The 18,521-nt window shown below is 38.3% G+C and overlaps 1 protein-coding gene across 1 annotated transcript, besides 24 other annotated features; it reads left to right on the forward strand.

Annotated features, from left to right (window-relative positions):
- Positions 1–3,571: part of a mobile genetic element that runs on past the window's edge.
- Positions 1–6,074: part of a mobile genetic element that runs on past the window's edge.
- Positions 93–223: a mobile genetic element.
- Positions 105–223: a mobile genetic element.
- Positions 3,065–3,088: a tandem repeat.
- Positions 3,572–4,913: a mobile genetic element.
- Positions 4,918–6,073: a mobile genetic element.
- Positions 5,866–6,074: a long terminal repeat.
- Positions 6,074–7,593: a mobile genetic element.
- Positions 6,075–6,078: a direct repeat.
- Positions 7,594–8,118: a dispersed repeat.
- Positions 7,817–7,854: a tandem repeat.
- A 345-nt stretch (positions 8,119–8,463) lies between the features above and the next one.
- Positions 8,464–8,872: a mobile genetic element.
- Positions 8,537–8,573: a tandem repeat.
- A 564-nt stretch (positions 8,873–9,436) lies between the features above and the next one.
- Positions 9,437–9,636: a dispersed repeat.
- Positions 9,637–9,845: 209 nt separating this feature from the next.
- Positions 9,846–11,069: a mobile genetic element.
- Positions 10,948–11,002: a tandem repeat.
- Positions 11,070–11,184: 115 nt separating the features above from the next.
- Positions 11,185–11,388: a dispersed repeat.
- Positions 11,269–11,607: a dispersed repeat.
- Positions 11,608–11,614: 7 nt separating this feature from the next.
- Positions 11,615–11,760: a repeat region (potential rRNA).
- Positions 11,718–12,178: a dispersed repeat.
- Positions 11,806–11,836: a tandem repeat.
- Positions 12,179–12,521: 343 nt separating the features above from the next.
- Positions 12,522–12,718: a tandem repeat.
- Positions 12,719–14,028: 1,310 nt separating this feature from the next.
- Positions 14,029–14,056: a tandem repeat.
- A 2,113-nt stretch (positions 14,057–16,169) lies between these two features.
- EKO05_0010736 (Sarcosine oxidase) lies at positions 16,170–17,898 on the forward strand (the record flags this gene model as incomplete). The annotated part of the gene is made up of 3 exons (XM_038943464.1): positions 16,170–16,294; positions 16,347–16,377; positions 16,426–17,898. The coding sequence occupies 3 exons, from the start codon at positions 16,170–16,172 to the stop codon at positions 17,896–17,898; spliced, it is 1,629 nt and encodes a 542-aa protein (XP_038793682.1).
- Positions 17,899–18,521: the final 623 nt, after the last annotated feature.

Consider the following 18,521-nt stretch of genomic DNA (forward strand, 5'->3'; position numbering starts at 1 on the left):
ATATTTTAAGTATATAGTAATGCTGTTTAGACTTATAAATGCTTCTGCCTAATTTTAGGCCTATATAAACAAGGCACTAATAGGATTAGTTAATGTAACTTATATTATATATCTAGATAACATATTAGTATACTCTAAGATAGAGGAAGACCACGTTAGACACGTTAAGGAGGTCTTAGAGAGGCTTTGTAAAGCAAACCTCTATATACGCTTAGACAAGTGTAAATAGCACTATTAACACACAGAGTACCTTAGGTACATAGTCTTGCCTAAAGGGGTAAGTATTAACCTAGACAGGGTTAAAACAATCTAAGAATAGCTAATTCTGCGCACAGTTTGTAATATCTAAGTATTTATAGGCTTTATAAACTACTATTAGAGATTTATTATAGGGTTTTCTAAATTAGCCTTACTATTAACCTAATTAACCTAGAAAGGGCTAAATTCGGCTAAATCTGGTTGAGCAATAAGGAAAGAGGAGAGTTAGCCTCTTAAGCTAAGTAAAGAATCCCTATAAGCTTTCTAGAATATAAAGGATTTGTTTATTAACGTACCTATCTTAGTTTATTTTGTACCTAGGAGACAGACTAGGATTAAAGTAGATGCCTCTAGAGGCGCTATCTCAGGAATTCTTAGTTAACTAGTCCCTAGGGAGGGGAAGCCAGCCTAATAGAGGCCTGTAGACTTCTATTTAAAGAAGTTAATCTAAGCAGAGTACAACTATAATACTTATAACCAGGAACTTCTTGTAATTGTCTAGAGCCTACAGCATTAGCGAAGATACTTAGACAGTACCTTCTTTAAGATCTTAACAGATTACTAAAACCTAAAGTAGTTTATAGAGACAAAGGTTCTTAGCTATTAGTAAGTAAGGGTATACTTAGTGTTATCTAAGTTTAACTTTATAATTACTTATTACCTAGGGTCTATAAACCCTGCAGATAGACCCTTACAGCGTCCTAATTATATAAGAGAGGCGTAAGACCCCTTATAAAAGTACAATAAGGCTTTTATACAACTGCATTAGGAGATCCTAACTAGAAGGAACCCTAATACTCCCCTAGTAGTAGCTATAACCCTTTGTTTGTCTATAAAAGGAAGAAAGGATATAAGGGATCTTAAAAGAGAAGAATTAAGAGAGAACAGTTAGATAGAGCTAATAACAGACTTAGATAACACAGACAAACTCTCTAGCACTAAAAAAGAGTTAAGCAACGTTAAAATAGGATAAAATAACCTAGAAAAAGACAATATAGCTAAGGAGAGGCGTATCTTACTTATAAGGCTAAAAGATAAAGTGTAAGTTATTAAAGAATGTTATAATAACCTAATGTTAGAACACTTTAGAGCATAAAGGACCTTAGAGAAGATTTAGCGCAGATACACCTAGAGGGGCATTAATAAGGATGTATCTAACTACTGCTATAACTGCTTAGTATGTAGAAGATTAACTACTGCCTAACACAAACTGTACAGGTTATTATAACCTTTACTAGTACTAAGCTAACTATAGGAGGATGTAATAATAGAATTTATTACAGAACTACCCTCTAGTAAGGTGGCTAGGCTAGTGTATAACTCTATACTAGTAGTAGTGTACAAATTAACTAAAATATTACACTACATACTAGCTAGGGCTAATTAGGATAGAAAAGATCTAGCGCACACCTAGATTAGAGAAATTATCTGCTTACACAGCGCGCCAGCACAAATTATCTTAGATTAGGGGCTGCTAATAAACTTAAAGACGTAGGAAACCTTTAACTACTATTTAAACTTAAGACAAGTCTTAACGTTAGCCTATTATCCCTAGACAGATAGCTAAACAGAAAGGTAAAATTCGACTCTTAAACAGTACTTACGTTGCTATTATACTCTAGAATAAGATAATTAGGCCCTATAGATTTTAATTGCAGAATTTGCGTATAATAATAGTATTTACGCATCTATAAATATAACACCTTTTTAAGCCTGTTACAGTATAGATATAAGGAGTATAGATTAGCCTACTTTAGTATTAAAAGGTAGAGAATCTCCCCTTGTAAAGGAATTGGCTGCTAGAGTTATTGCCTTATAGGCTACTTACAAAGCAAATATAGAAAAGTTAAACAAGTATTAAAAGAAACACTTAGATAAGAAACGACTACTAGCACCCTTTAAAGTAGGCAACAAAGTACTAGTTTCTAGTAAGAATATTAGGACAGTACGCCTAAAAAAGAAGCTAGACTAGAAATACCTAGGACCTAGGACTATTATAGCCTAGATTAGTCCTAGTGTATACAGAGTAGACCTGCTAGGAACAAAAGGGATCTATCTAGTATTCTATGCGTTACTACTAGACCTATACACACTAAGAAGTTAACTCCTAATTATATAGGAATAAATATAAGAACCTATAGTTAAAGGGGAAGAGAAGGTGTAGGATGTAGAAAAAGTCCTTAATAGAAGGCAACTAGACAACAGACAGTAGGAATACCTTATTAAGTAGGACAGATTTCCTAACTTAGAAAATTCCTAGGAAATTAGCATATATCTTTCTAAAGAAGTGCTAAAATAATACTAGAAAACTATAAAGTAACTGCTTAGACTGCGTAATAAGACGTTAAGGTTAAAGTCTAAAAAAGGGGGGACTAAAAAGGCTAAATACCTTACTTAATTATAATTCTTCCCTACAGGGGTTTTTTAATTAATAAGTGTTTAATAGTTTACGCTAAGGGAAAACATAACCCTACCTTACCCTAAGAAATACAGACTAGCTAAAGTAGATATCTTTTAGCCTATTATAGCTATTTCTAATATAAGGAGATAAAGAAAGTTACACGCTATATTATACAGTTATAATTACAAGTAAATATAAGAGAAATAGTATAGAAGAACACCTTCCTAGTATTATTTAGACTATCTAAGAGTGTAATACACCTAATTGCTATATTAGCCTAAAACTGTCTACTAACTACAAACTTAGGTATTATTAATCTAAACCTTCTATTATAGGGAACATCTATTAACTATAACCTCTACTATAGGTATAAGTAGCAGCCTTATAACTACTACAAGGCTTCTTAGCAGTGGCAGCAGCAGCAGCAGCGTCGGCGGCGGCCTATTCAGCAGCCTCCTGCTCCTCTTGTTCCTCCTAGAGTTAACTAAGGGTCTTTCTAGTGCCAGCAATCTAGTACTTTAACTAAAAGAAGTTAGATATTGTTAAAATAGGTTAAAACGTGCTATGATACCTTCTTGCAGGGGGTAATAGGCGCATCTAGATTAGACTCGCTACTGCTCTCCTCTAACAGCTTCTTTCGCTTTATCTTAGCCTTAACAGCGCTAGCCTTAGATTAGTTGCGCTTCTTAACGTAGATGCTAGATAAGGTTAACTTACGTGTGTAAGTGTTGCTATTATAGAGTATAAGTAGCTCTTCCTACAGAAAATAGTTCCTATAAAGGTTAGATTATGCTATAATAAGCTAAAACGTGTTAGAATATACTCTTAAATTATACCTAGCAACAAGCTAGCCTAGTTAACAATAGACTTACCTATTATAGTCTTTTTGTTAATAGACATAGGCGTAGTACAGTCGCGCGTTAAAAGTTAGTTCTGCGCTAGCGTCCCTCTAACGCGTTAACCCAGCCACCTATACTTTTTAACCACCTACAACTTTACTACTACTACTCTGTTTTCCTTACTTTCTTAACTATTAGATGTAGAAACGCTGTTACTTAAATTCTATAGAGCGGGATTAGGTAATTAGGTGGCTACACGCAGGTGCAGGTACCTATAAAGTTACTAGTTACTTTAGCTATTATAAGCGTACTATCTAAAATCTTTATAAACGTTTTAACACTACAGGAACTATATACAATAGACCTTGCTTAGGTAGACCTAAGATACTATCTAATACGCAGAAGAAGCTTCTACACTGCACAATATAAAGAAATCCCTAGATTACCTACTCTAAGCTTACTAAAGTTACCTAGATTACTCTACCTAACAACACTACTACCTATAAGCCTAGCAAGTTAACTATCTATTACGCACTTAAGTAATACTATGTAACCTGTTAGAGGAGTAAAAAGAGGCCTAAACTTACTTGTAGGCATGCTCTCTATCGTCTCTAGTTTGCTTAAGAGTATTAGACGTTCAATTAGCGTTAGCACATAGTTAAGTTCAGTAATAAGTGCTCTGTTTAGAAGGGCTCTAGCCATAAACAGCAGTAGGTGTTTTGCTATCCTAATAAGAGATAGAAGCTAAGGATAATTACTAGGATCTCTACTAGTTGTCTACCTGCTTAGATAGTATAGGGAGCTATATGGCTAGATGCACAGGGTAGACTACAGTAGAGTCTACTTATTATTATAGAGAGGGACCCTAATGCTCTACATAGTAGCTATACCAGTAAAAGTTACATTAAAATACTTAAGTAAGGTCTCTTACCTTACTATTGTAAGTCTTAGCTTTTTATATAGGATAATGTACGTATATACACCTCCTACGCTATATAGACGTTTATAGTAGATTATAACATTACAACTCTTCTATAGCTAGCTTACTTACCTAATCTTAACCTAATTAAGCACCTCTAGTAGTGCCTTAAATAGATAATGTATAAGCTCTACCTACAGTTTAACAACTATAGTAAGGTAGAAGAGCATTAGGATAAGTTTTATAAGGCATTAAAGGAGTGCTAGCGTTATATCCTAAACTTACTTATTAAGAAACTTATTAGTAGTATGCTAGCACGCCTAAGTGCCTGTAGGAAGGTAAAAGGCTAGTAAATAAAATACTAGTATAGAACAGTACAACCTTAAAATTTAGAGCGTTTTAACTATATGTAGCTATCTTAATTGCCTTACAAAGTAGGGTGGTGGGCGTGGTAATAATGCGGGGATTTGCTTAGTGGAACTAACTTTTAACGTAGTACTGTAGTAGCAGGTGTTATAGGGGTAGTCTTAACTCTAGCAGTATTAACAATAGCAGCACAAGCAGCAGTAACTAGGCAGCGACTAGAGTGAAGGCGCGCTATGTTGCTAGAAAGCCTTAAATAGCTGTTAGCGTACTTATTAGGGCCCTAAACGTGTTAAAAGATACTAAAACAAGCTAAAAGGAGACAAAACACGTACTAATAGGCAATTCTTATTACTATTATAACACTCTCTGTAGTAGTAGGCCTAGGTGTCCCTATAACGTAGGCTACCCTATAAAGCTAGGTTAGCAGAGAAACTACAGTCCCTATAGATATTACTATTAGCAATGTAGTAGAGATATAGCATACAGCACCGCTTAGCAGTCCTACTATTCTTAGTAATATTAATCTTGCAGTAAGCAGGCATTAATATAACAGCTATAGTAAATAGTAGTTAGTAACAGTTAGTAACAGTTAGTAGTAGGTGGTAGCAGTTAGGAACAGTCTAAAAAGGTTACTAGGGCGTGTTGTGCGGTGCTATCTGCTAAAACATATTAGAACGTGCTAGAAAGACCTAAAAAATCCCTTAGCTATCCTTACAAAAGTGCTAGACAGAATAGGTTAGTACTTACTAAAATAAAGTAGGATATAGTAGTAACTAATAAAACTAGGGGTATAGATAGCTTATATGCTGCTAGCTACCTAGTTAGAGCTTTAGCCTGTGTAGGCAGCTGCCTAGACCCTAGAGGTAAAGTAAGAGGTAAGAGAGGATTTCTGTTTAACCTTTACTAGGTAAAGGCAGAATTAGGATTAAGCCCTATCTAGCCTTACAAGGCGTCTAAAACGCCTAAACCTAGTTAGAATTGGCTATAACAGGACAGACAGAGTAAACACATCTAAATCTAGGCTAAAATAATACAGTATTGCTAATTATACTATTGTTTAAGCCAAATAATCTAGAGAAGGGAGGTATTGTTAGGCGCTGGGCCTAGAGGTACCTCTGCTAGTCTTAGCGAGCTACTATAGGGCTAGCCAGCCCAGACTATATAAAGGTGTTAGAGGTTATTGCTAATACTCTAGCAATTAGTCTTGTTACTACACACTACGTACCTTAATACACCTGCTATCCTCTTTAACCCTATCCTCTCTTATGATCGCTTTGTACACTCTTTACAGTTAAGGCGCCTTCTACATACACACTACTAGAGAGCACTACCCTAGTTACTCTAACTTCTACTCTAGCTAGCGCTTATTAATTCCTCTAATCCTTAGACTAGTATAATAACTAACTAGACAAGGCTATAAAGAAACTGTTCGATTTTATAAGCCCTAAAGATAACTTTAATAATTAGTTGTTTAACTGCTTACACTTTATACGTGCTAATAGTTAGAAATATTAACATCCTATAGACTAGGCTAATTTCTTCTTAATCTACACTAAAGAACCTGCCTACACTCTTCTACAGGATCCCTCTAGTTTTACCTACTACTACTCTAACCCTATAGATTGCATCTATTATCTATAGGAAGTTTATAGAGATAAGGATATCTGTAGTTTAGCTAAATACGCCTTTAACCTGTTTACATTCCTATAATACCCTAGCCTAGAAATTACTAATATTGCTATAGCGTTTTTAGTCTTCTACACTAAGATAGAATATTTTACTTAGCAACTTAACTAGATACTAGAAACATATTACTATTAGCTGCAGACTAGACTTCCTAATTTTATATAATAATAGATAGCTAATATAGCCTATAATAAATTACTGTCTAGGCTACATAACTACTATAACTAGCTTAATACCTTCTTCTGCAACTACGCTTATATTCCTTCTAAGGTTAATAATAAGGATATCCTAGGAGATAGGCAGAATTGTTTTAGTCCTTGCAACTGTTAGGCTACTTGCAAAAACACTACTACTATCTCCCTAGGGTCGCCTACTGTTCTTTAACCTACACTAAGCTAAAAGAACAAGGATACCTACTAGTGTTAACCTAAAGAGACTAGTTTTATAACTAATATATTTATATATTTTAACTATAGAACTAAGGGTTATAAAGTAAATTAATGCCCTACTCCTCCTAAGCCTAAGACCTACGCTGCACTAGCAGCTGCACCTAAGGACTTTACTATAAACTAACATATCTCTATAGACTAATTTCTACTATTAGATAGTAAAGACAACAAATTTAACTTCTTAGACAAATACGTCTCTAATTTAGAAAACTAGGTACCTTAGATAATAGTTACTACCTAAGGACTGTTTCCTAATAAGTGTGCTCTTTTAACCCTTTTATACCCTACTTAGACACTACTAAGGCTAGCTTAATTATTTGTTAGGTTAATACTACCTAGACAACTACTAAGAAACCTATTTAGACAGGCAGCTAATTAGCTTTCTAGGCTTCCTTAGGCTGTAATAAAAACGCCCCTTACAGTGTCTGCACACTAGCAGACAATAGCACTAACGCCAGCTTTATCTCTAACACCTTCTTAAAGAAAACAGGCGCCCTTTAGCTTATTTCTCTAATAATACCTATTATCTGTTAGGGATACAACAGCAAACCTATAAAAACTATTACACATTAAGTAGGGTTTTACCTTAAAATTAACTTACACCTTAAGTGTACTAGCGCCTATATTATAAATAATTATAATTCTTTTTACCTAATCCTTAGATTTAGGTAGAAGGCTATTTATAACCCTACTATTTCCTAGCAAAACTACTCTATTACCTTTATAGATAAGTATTGTTTACAGCACTATAACTTAACTACTTAAACCCCTACCCTACTTTGCAAAGGTTCCCTGCTAGATGCTAAGCCCCTACTACTATTAAAACCTAGTTCTAGCAACTACTACAAAGGGCAATCTACTTAACCTAAATCTATACTTTCTAGATTACTTTATACTTATATAGTATAAAAAACATATAATATCTATATTATATTAGCTTCTGCAGTAAGGCTATATAAGAAACGTACTAATTACTTCCTTATCTTACTATAAAGACTTTAAGCTATAACTACTAAATACGCTTTAGCAGATGCTAATTTTAATAAATTCTTCTAACTAAGCTAGGACCTGCCCCTTTCTAACTTACTTACCCCTAAAGAACTAAAGGAATACACTAACTTTATTCTAACATTAAATAGGGAAGCTGCTAAAACTCTCCCTAACTATAGTAACTTTAACTATAAAATAAAGCTTAAACTAGGTACAAACCCTCCTAATTATTGCCTTTAACCTTTCTCTAGATAGTAAATAGAAGCTATTAAATACTATATTAAGGAAAATAAGGTATAAGGTTTTATTAAACGCTGCAACTCCCCTGCTTAAAATAACCTGCTAATTATTACTAAACCTAGAGGAGGCCTGCAAGTCTGTGTGGATTACTAGGAGCTTAACAACGCTACTATGAAGGACTAATATCCTATTCTATTTTTCTGCAAAACTATAGCATAACTTAACTAGGCAACTATATTTTTAAAATTTAATATTATCTATACCTTTTATAGAATTTAGATAAAGCCTAGCTTAGAATAGCTTATAGCATTCTCTATATAGAAAGGTATATACTAGTACAGAGTTATACCCTTTAGACTATATAACACCCTAGCAACTTTTTAGTAGGTAATTAATAACTTATTATTTAAATATCTTAATTAATTCTGCATAGTATATTCAGATAACGTCTTAGTCTTTTCTAACTCCCTAGCTAAACACAAGGAACATGTTAAGAAAGCTCTTAGCAGACTTAAAGATTAAGGATTTTACATAGATCTAAAGAAATCTAAATTCTGTAAGGAATATGTTAAGTTTCTAAGTATAATTATTACTAATAACAGCGTACAAATAGACCCTAATAAAATTAAAGCTATCTAAGATTAGGAGATGCCTAAAACAGTACCTAACATTCTCTCCTTTCTAGGTTTTACTAGATTCTATTAACATTTTATTAAAGGGTACTTATTAATTACTCTCCTCTTAACACAAGCTGTTAAATCTACTGTTGTTTCTAGACCTTCTAAGAAAGATCCCTTAGTAATCTAATATTCTGTCTAGTACTAAGACTTTAAGCCTACCTAAGCCTATAAAGACGCCTTTTATGCCTTAAAAAGCGCCTTCTAACTAGATATTATACTCTAACACTTTAATCCTATGCAGCTAGTTATTATCTGTACTAATTCCTCTAGCTAGGCTATAGGAGGAATTATAAAGTAACAGAATTAAAAAGGTAACCTGTAACCTATTACGTTCTTCTTAAAAAAATACTTATCTATAGAATGTAATTATAACATCTATAATATAGAACTTATAGTTATTATTTAAGCCTTTAAAGAATAGAAACTAGAACTTATAGGCTCCTCTTATATAATATAGGTAATAATAGATTATAAGAACCTAGAAACCTTTATAAAGACTAAGAAGCTTAACTAACACTAAGCTTAATAGTTACTATTTTTCTTTTAGTTTAATTTTAAAATAATATACGCACCTAGACCTATAAATAGTAAAGTAGATATATTAAGCTAACGTCCTTAGGACATCTCTAGGGATAAATAAGATATATAGTTATTAGATATACACTAAATTATCCTAGGACTACGTAACCTAGACCTAGGAGTTATGCCTATAATACAAGCTACTCTACAAGCTCTCTCCCTTACTACTAGCAGATAACCTAAATTTATCTTACTAGAAGTTTAGGTAATAACAACGTTCTGCGCTACTTAGACACCCTTAGCAGAGCCTAATAACTTAGAAGATAACTTTAACCTAATAGACAACGTTTATAGTATATTACTACTAGATTTACTACTATATCTAGAAGATCTCTAATCTACTAAAGATATACTTACTAACGTATATACAGCTAATACAGCTACATAGAAAATCTTTTCTACCCTAGATAAAAATAACTACAAACTAAGCTCCTAGTTCTGCAAAAACAGCTACTACATCTTCCTAGCTAACTGTTACACTATTAGTAAAGGCTCCTCTAGATACCTATTCCTAGATAAGACTTAGCTCTATATACCCCCTAACGTACAATTATAACACTAGATATTTAACTTATACTATAACTACAAGATTACAGGCTATAAAGGTCCTAAAGCTACTTTGTATTAAATAATTAGGCGCTACTATTAGCCTAGTATGCCTTAGTCTATTAAGAAATATTACTAAGCTTACGTAGTATATAAATATATAAGGCCTTTCTAGGAAGCCTATAACAGTTTCCTTAAACCCCTACTAATCTCTAATACTAGGTAGTTAGATATCTCTGTAGACTATATTTAAGATTTACTAGCTTTATCTCTTAACAGCTAATTATACACAAACCTGCTTGTTATAGTAGATTATCTTACTAAGTAGTAATACTTCTTCCTGTTAGTTAGCTACTCTTTAAAGGAATTTGCTTACTACTTTATAGAAATTTTTTGCCTCTATAGACTCCTACGTACTATTATATCTAATTAAGGTACTTCCTTTATAAACAAATTCTAAAAATAGGTTTATAAACGCCTTTAAATCTTAGCTAAGCTATTAACATCTTTTTACTTACAAACTAATAGTTAAACTAAATAAGCTAATTAAAGCCTTAAAATCTATTTATAAAAGTACGTTACCTACATATAAAATAATTAGGCTTTATAGCTGTATCTTGCTAAGTTTTAAGCTAATAACACTATTAATATATCTACTAGACTTATACCTTTCTTTATAGATCTTAGGTATTATCCTTATAGTAGTATACACCCTAGTAAAGACTATACATAAATAGAACTATTATTAAAAGAAGCTAAAGGCTAAATCTTACGCACTAATAAGTTACTCTGCACCTACGCTAACCTTCTAGAATATCTAAAGATTTAGCTTACCTAGGCATAATAAGAATAATAAGCCTAAGCTAATGCTTATTGCTAACAGACTCTAAAATATGTAGTTAGTAACCTAGTTTAGGTTTCTACATGCAACTAGAATACTACCTAGCCTTTAAAAAAACTAGACTATAAGTATGCTAGGCTATACTTAGTTACTTATATTATATATAATAGAGCTATATATAAACTAGACCTACCTATAGATATAATATTAAAAGGCGTATTTCTAGTATTTTACCCTAACTTGCTCTAGGAAACAAGCTAAGACAATCTACTAGATTAAGCACTACCTAAACTAACACCCACAGAGGTTACTAATAGCTAGAGTTTAGTCTCTTAAGAATAGTATATTAACTTATTTCTTAATTATAGAAAGTAATGTAGTATATAGGAATACCTTATTAAATAGTCTAATAACCCTAAACCTACCTAAAAACCTACTAAGCAACATCTTAACTACTATAACGCTTTCTTATTTTACTATAACAATCCTAACAAACTAGTTCTACTAGCACTCTAAATACTAATAGACTAGGAGCCTTGCCTAGAAGACACCTTTAACAATAGCTAGTTCAGCAATCTTAATAAATCTAGTTAAAATAAGATAGGCTAATAAAAGTAGATATATTACTTAATAGAATTTTAGGCTACTTTTAATAGGCTCCTTTATAGGTTAAAAACACGCCTAAAGACACGCTAAACATAATCTAGACCTACTTAAGCTTACCCTTAGGCTGCTACAGTTTAGCAATTAACTATTAATAAAGGTTAACCTTAAAGTTAAGGATAAATCTAGCTCTAACAAATTAATAAATCTCTTTACACTACTCCCTTATATAAGCTCTAAATAGAAAGAAGTATAGTTTTTGTGTTATAGGGTTTATACAGTAGAAAAAATCTTAGAGGTTATTTTTTTATATAAGGATTTAGGGAGACCTGTATAACACTACTAAAGGCATATACCTTAATTACACTCTAACTACTAATAGGTTCTTATATAGGATTTCTATATCCCCTTTTCCTTTATTTTTCTTTTACTCTTACTTAAAAAAAAAAATTAGTATTAGACTCTTATAGTTACTTATACACAGACTTTAGCTTAAGAGACTTTGCTATTTATAAGAAGGGGCACGTGTTAGGACTTCTGCTAAGGTAAGATAGTAACCTACTAGTATATGTTACAACCTACTAGCAGATTCTATTAAACCTAGTAGAACCTTCCTTTACTAGCCTTTACTTTTACTTGCAGAGAGCACAGGCCTTACTACTATAAGTAGGCCTCTCTCTCTGCCCTCTTATAGCTTGCTGTCTGCTATTTTGTTCACTCCTCTTTTGAATCTATTAGTTCACCAGATCGCTACTTTTATGCTTGTGAAGTCTGCCTTACAATTATGTTCCTTGGCCCTCCCAAGGATCTTCACTACGTCAATATCGACACTGAGGGCAAGGTCGTGTGATCGCGGTCTACAGTTGCCTGATTCTATATGGAAATCTCAGTATCCTCCCGCAAAAACGCCCGTGACTTTGACCTTAATCAACGCAATTTCCTTACCCGTTGGACGCCCACGCAGTGATTACTGATCCTGTGACGTTGCGACTTCCTTAATATGACTTCCTCAAACATTTGAAGCCTCTACACCTTCGCTTGACAAGCGCATTAGACGTTGCGATTTCCTCGCTCGGCCCAGCTGTCAACAATAGCACCTATAGAAACCTTTTAAGGTCTTATTGTCTTCTTCTTCTTCTTCTTCTTCTTCTTCTTCTTCTTCTTCTTCTTCTTCTTCTTCTTCTTCTTCTTCTTCTTCTTCTTCTTCTTTTTCTTCTTCTTCTTCTTCTTCTTCTTCTTCTTCTTCTTCTTCTTCTTCTTCTTCTTCTTCTTCTTCTTCTTCTTCTTCTTCTTCTTCTTCTTCTTCTTCTTCTTCTTCTTCACACTTACACTTACACTTACTTAAGTTATACTGTCTCTTAGGATAAGCACTCTTGTCTAAGCCCTATTGTACAGCATAATGATCAAACATTTACCTAGTCTGCTTAAGGGCTTATCTGCAAAACGCTAGCAACTAACCCCTAAGCTACACACAGATGATGGCATACAGAGAACTATTAAGGCATCTCTTTAAACTCTTATTAATGTGTGTCACTCTCCCTTTCAGTAAGTGTCACAAGCTGACACGTAAACAGGACAAAGCGAGACAAATTAAGCTTAACTTTGTGCAATACAAGCGTTGCACACCTCCAGCTAGGTGTCGCTACCTCGTCTTCTATACCACTTAATAACAAACGCACTTAGCTGGGTGCAACCTCATCAACACCTATCCTGATCGAAGACGATGATATCGACGACGAATTTGGAGACATTTCCGCCGCTGAGTTGGACCCCTTAGGTGACAACTAGGACGACGTCCGAGTGGACACTAACGAAGATGGTGATGACGATGATTGCTACAACGCCCCGGTAACAATGTCGAGGAGACGTGGCTCTGCTGAGTCTGGTAGCACGGTCGATGCCCTTGAAGCTGCATGCGTTTTGATGGGAGAGGACAGAGGTTTCCACGTGGAACCAGGCAGCTGTAGACTACGATTAGTCAACTATGAAGCTTTTTGCCTGCTGTCAATAATTTTACTATTTTTGCTGAAGGCTTCCTAAGGTGTCGACAAACTCTCAAATCACATTGCATTTAGAGCTGCTGGAAATGCATGTCAACCAATTACTTTGTCCTGAATGCGACGATATGGCGATTGGGCTCATGCTGTCGCATAACTAAAAGATACTCCTCCACCGATCGTTCAAAGCTGCACTGCATTGAGCGCAACATATAAACCTAACAGAGTACTCACTGACCAGCCAAGTCTACAAGAAGAATAATTTCCTTGCACTTCGTTCAAACATGTCTCCTTACTCGTAGTGAGTCATTATATCCGCGCCTCGATCAAGGCCATTTTCAATCGAGCCAAGAAGTCATCAGCAGATCTTGGACGATCGGTTGCCGTAGGCAAAGTAGCTGTTTTCCTTTGTCACCGAATCTGCATTAACTACCTCCTAGCAATTACAAACGAGGCTAGCAATTAACAACCTTTGTAGATGATCAATGTAATCATGCTGACGCAGACCTTGTAAGCAGGCAAACTTAGGGGAGCATAATGTGCGCTCCTCCTACTGTCTATATAAGACTTGGCATTAGTATACATTTGTTTTCCTGAACTTCATATATCATATAATATCTCAGAAATCTCGTTTTTCACCTTCACCTTCACCTTCACCTTCAGCGTAATTGCCTAGCAACAAACGCCGTCCTTGGCTTTCGCTGCGCAGCGTTTTCTCACAAAGACTTTCCGCTCTTTCACGAAGACCTCTGCCCTCCAATTATATCTCAAACACTCCATCTGCCGCCTACAAAGAGGGAATGTCGCGACATCTGGTACGTCAAACACTCAGAGGAAGAGATCTGAGGTTTACGCGCAGCCAGCATCTTCGTCCGTGTCCCAGACACGACTTTTGTCAGGGATTCAAATCGACATTTGTACGTTGACAAGGCATCCAAGCTTCTCGCACACAACGTGGTGTAGGGAATCGGCACCCATCCTTGTACACTGGAAAAACAGTCAAGCGTCTCGCCCCGTGCATGACGTCTCAGCAACTTCCAGGTCTCAACAGTTGACTCATTTATGGATGTCCGCTCTGCAGGAATCGATATGTTGGGCGAAGAGAAGCATTTCTGGTTTCTAGCGCGATGCTTAGTTGGCTTCACACGTGCAACGACATCCAACGTGATCATTGGCAATTCCTTGCTCTTTAACAGCCCCGTGTCGCAGATCCCCTAGAAACCACCCTTCAAGTCAATCGTCCACGAATTGGCTACGAGCAAAAATATTGTGGAGTACGACTCGCACAAGCGCATGTCTCTGCATCAGTACGAGACAACACTGAGCTCCATGGGCCTCATGTCGTCAAAATCCACGAAGACGCCAATTACTATCTCTCCCTTCTTTGCCGTCCCCACAGGCTACTACGAACTGGACGAAGATCTCAACGGGGACGATGATGACATCGAGTTCCGCAAGACTTTGTCAGTCTTGCCGACATGCGTGGCGCATCTACTGCCGCAGCTGACACTTCGAACGACAACAATGCCGCTGCCGGTTGGGTCGATGCCGAAAACGACGACACTGAGAAAGGCGTCTGGGATGATAACTGCAATGGCAACATGCAGAATGCCGGCTGGGAGAGCGACGACCAAGGCTCTGGTGGCTTTGACATGAGTTTCGGGGCCCACGATGAGACTAACAGCTTTGAATCATTTATGAATTGGCTATGAGCAAGAACGTTGTGGAATACGACTCAGACAAGCGCAGATCCCTGCATAAGAGGCTGGCTTATCCGTACACGAACTGCAATGACGAATAAGATGAAGGACGAGCTCGAGGGTGGTTGGGAAGTCGTGGCTTCCTTCGATTTTTGATACAGTGTCTGGATGTGTTTAGCAAATTCAGATAAATTGCTTATTACACATTCGAAACCATGGAGTCTGTTCACTGCACGTAGTCTTGCAATACATGGAGTGACATGCCTTGACTACCTCCGAAGATTCCAAGGATTGAGCGCTTTTGTCTGACATTCACTAAACATGGTAGCGCGCAACGCAGCTGCTTCGCATGATGATCAAGACACGCTCAACATACTCAGTATCCTTGCGTATCTGAGCATTTCGCGTGCGAACATAGCAGGAAATTGGGCGATGAAGCCGCCGACGGCCCGTTTCGATTAGACGAAGTGCAAGGGGGGTGTCTGAACCGGGCAGAAATACAATTTGCCACAGCTGGGGTTTTCTTCTTGTAAAAGATCATACGCAGTAGACGCTCAGTGCAAGCAGCTCGTATGTCTGCTCCGTTCAGGTACCCCCCTTGTCTGAGATTATAATTGGATACCCCGTCGGCTAGAACGCGTTCATAGGATAGCAGCCGCGCAGCCACGACAACTCCGAGCTAGCGCCCGGCAGACCAAGAATCTTGCCGCCAACGCACCTCGGGAGCTTCTCCACTCCAACTGCCTACCCTACGATGCATGAGTGTTCTACTTTGACTTCTACAGTGACTTCAGCGTGTGCCGAGCAGGGCCTTGTGTTTCTGCCGATCACGAATCTCTTCTGAACTTGTTCCAAGTTTGTTCTGAGCTCGAGTCACGTGTCCCCGTTTGCAGCCCGTCCAACCCATGCGGATATTGGCCGAAGCTATCTTTGACCCTGCACGCTGCATGCAGAATCGCGCCATGTTGCTTAGTGCGGTGACATCGTGGGATGGAGGCGTTCATATCTCCGCTGTCAGGCGCAGATATTTAAAGTCGACACCCGACCTCATCATGTCCTCATCTCTCGCTCCGCCATGCTCTTCAAGCGCGTATCATTGTTAGCGTCGGCCGTTTGGCCGGCCAGCGTATTTGCTGCGCCCGCTGTGGGAGGAGGGTCCCACGGTAACAGCACATGTCGAAAAACAACTGTTGCAGTTTTGTATGTCCAGAAATCGCTCTCGTAGGGGGTCTTGCTAATATCGTCCTTTCAGAGGTGCAGGTGTTGCCGGAATAACTGCAGCTGTATGTTTTCTGGAGGATGACATGGGAGACTCCACTAACAGATGACAGCAAGCGCTCGCAAACCAGTCCATCACTGATTTCCTCATCATCGAGTACAACGAACAAATCGGCGGTCGTATGCGACACACTAATTTCGGCTCTGACTCTAATGGGAATCCATACCTTGTGGAGCTCGGCGCCAATTGGATATCAGGAACAGGCACACCCGATGGTCCTGAGAACCCAGTATGGACGTTCTCTAAGCAGTCCAATCTCTCCAGTACATTCTCAAACCTCAGTTCCATCGCCACTTACGACGAGACTGGAGCTGTCGATTACATGGACATTCTCGATGAATACGATAACTCATGGTCCGTTTTCGAGCAGGCTGCAGGAAGAATCTTGACCGAGAACCTGCAGGATAAAAGCCAGCGTGCAGGTCTTTCGGAGAATGGGTGGAAAACCCAGCGCGACGCCAAGCGCAAAACAGTGGAATGGTGGATGTTTGACTGGGATGCAGCACAAACGCCTGAGGAATCGAGCTATGTCTTTGCTACCACCGCATACAATCTCACTTACTATCAGTTCAAGGATGAGGACTACTTCAGTATCGATCAGCGTGGCTTCAATACATGGCTCAAGCATGAGGCTGCGAAATTTTTACAGCCGAACGACCGCCGACTCCTCTTCAATACAACGGTAAAGGGGATTGAATACTCCAAGTCTGGTGTCAAGATCAACAACGAGGACGGCTCCTGCGTTGAAGCCGACTATGCAATCTGCACGTTTGCATTGGGCGTGCTACAAGAAGATGTCGTCGAGTTCACCCCAAAGCTTCCGGCCTGGAAGGAATCCTCAATCGCCACCTTTAATATGGGCACCTATACCAAGATCTTTCTGCAGTTCAACGAAACCTTCTGGCCTACAGATAAGGAGTTCTTCCTGTATGCGCACCCTACAACCCGCGGGTACTACCCACAGTGGCAGTCACTTTCAATGGACGGCTTCTTCCCGGGCAGCAACATCCTAATGGGCACGGTAGTCGACGAACAGAGCTACCGGATTGAGGCTCAAGACGACGAAACGACCAAGGCTGAGGTCATGGAGGTCTTGCGTCAGATGTTCCCTGATGTCGACGTCCCAGAACCCACTGCTTTCATGTACCCTCGCTGGACGTCGAACCCCTGGACATATGGCAGCTACTCCAACTGGCCCACCGGTACGACACTGGAGCAGCACCAGAACCTCCGTGCCAACGTTGAGAGGTTGTACTTTGCTGGCGAACATACGTCTGCTGAGTACTTTGGCTTCCTGCATGGGGCCTGGTTTGAGGGACAGGAAGCAGGGAAGCGCATCGCTGGTATGCTTGCGAAGGAATGCTTGAACACGGATAGTGGGTGCGGAGAGTACAAGAGCTATGAGGTGCTGAGGGGTACGACTGAGAGATCGGAGTACAATGATTTCAACGGCATGGGTGCGGATCCGTTCTTTGTTGCGGAGGTCGCTGATGACAGTAGCGTTGTCACTCGTCGGAAGAGATAGATTATGAGCCGAGCAGTACGGCCAATAGTCAGCACGAAAGGCAGCTGCCTGTGACCAAGTAGACGATTTCCTACAATGGGTGTTTTGCAGCCAACGGTATGATTAGAATGTTGTCTCACTCACGGCCTCGTGGATTGTCTGCTGGAAACAGATCTTTCGTGAGATAACCTTGCCTTGTATCTGCCCTGGCTGACTTCTTGCATGTCACTGGGAGGTGCATTTTGGGCGACTGTCTCTGCGGCAGGAATGTGCATGACATAACCTCCATCGAAGCATTAGTGGGACCCAATTCTTCACTTACAACACTTTTGATGTGTCGTAAAGCATAGTCTAGAAGAGCAAAGAGTAAATGGTATCAACCCCAATTTCTTTCGGAGAGGAGGCAGGTTTGAATTTACCTCGCCGATCACTCCAAGGCAGCCGGCTACAAGCTGACAGTGATCGATCAAACAGGAGGAGGTGTTCAATGCCAGTTTAAAGATCACCCTACACCCCGAAAAGGCACTTCATGACTTCAGCCTCCTTTAGAAAAGCTGCAGAGCACCAGCAGTGCTAACTAGGAAGTTTCCGCTGAATCGCTGAACCGAGTTCGTAGATGCTCGAGTCCACCATTTTTCTCAGGC

Source organism: Ascochyta rabiei, chromosome 20, assembly GCF_004011695.2.
Source record: "Ascochyta rabiei chromosome 20, complete sequence".
NCBI lineage: Eukaryota > Fungi > Ascomycota > Dothideomycetes > Pleosporales > Didymellaceae > Ascochyta > Ascochyta rabiei.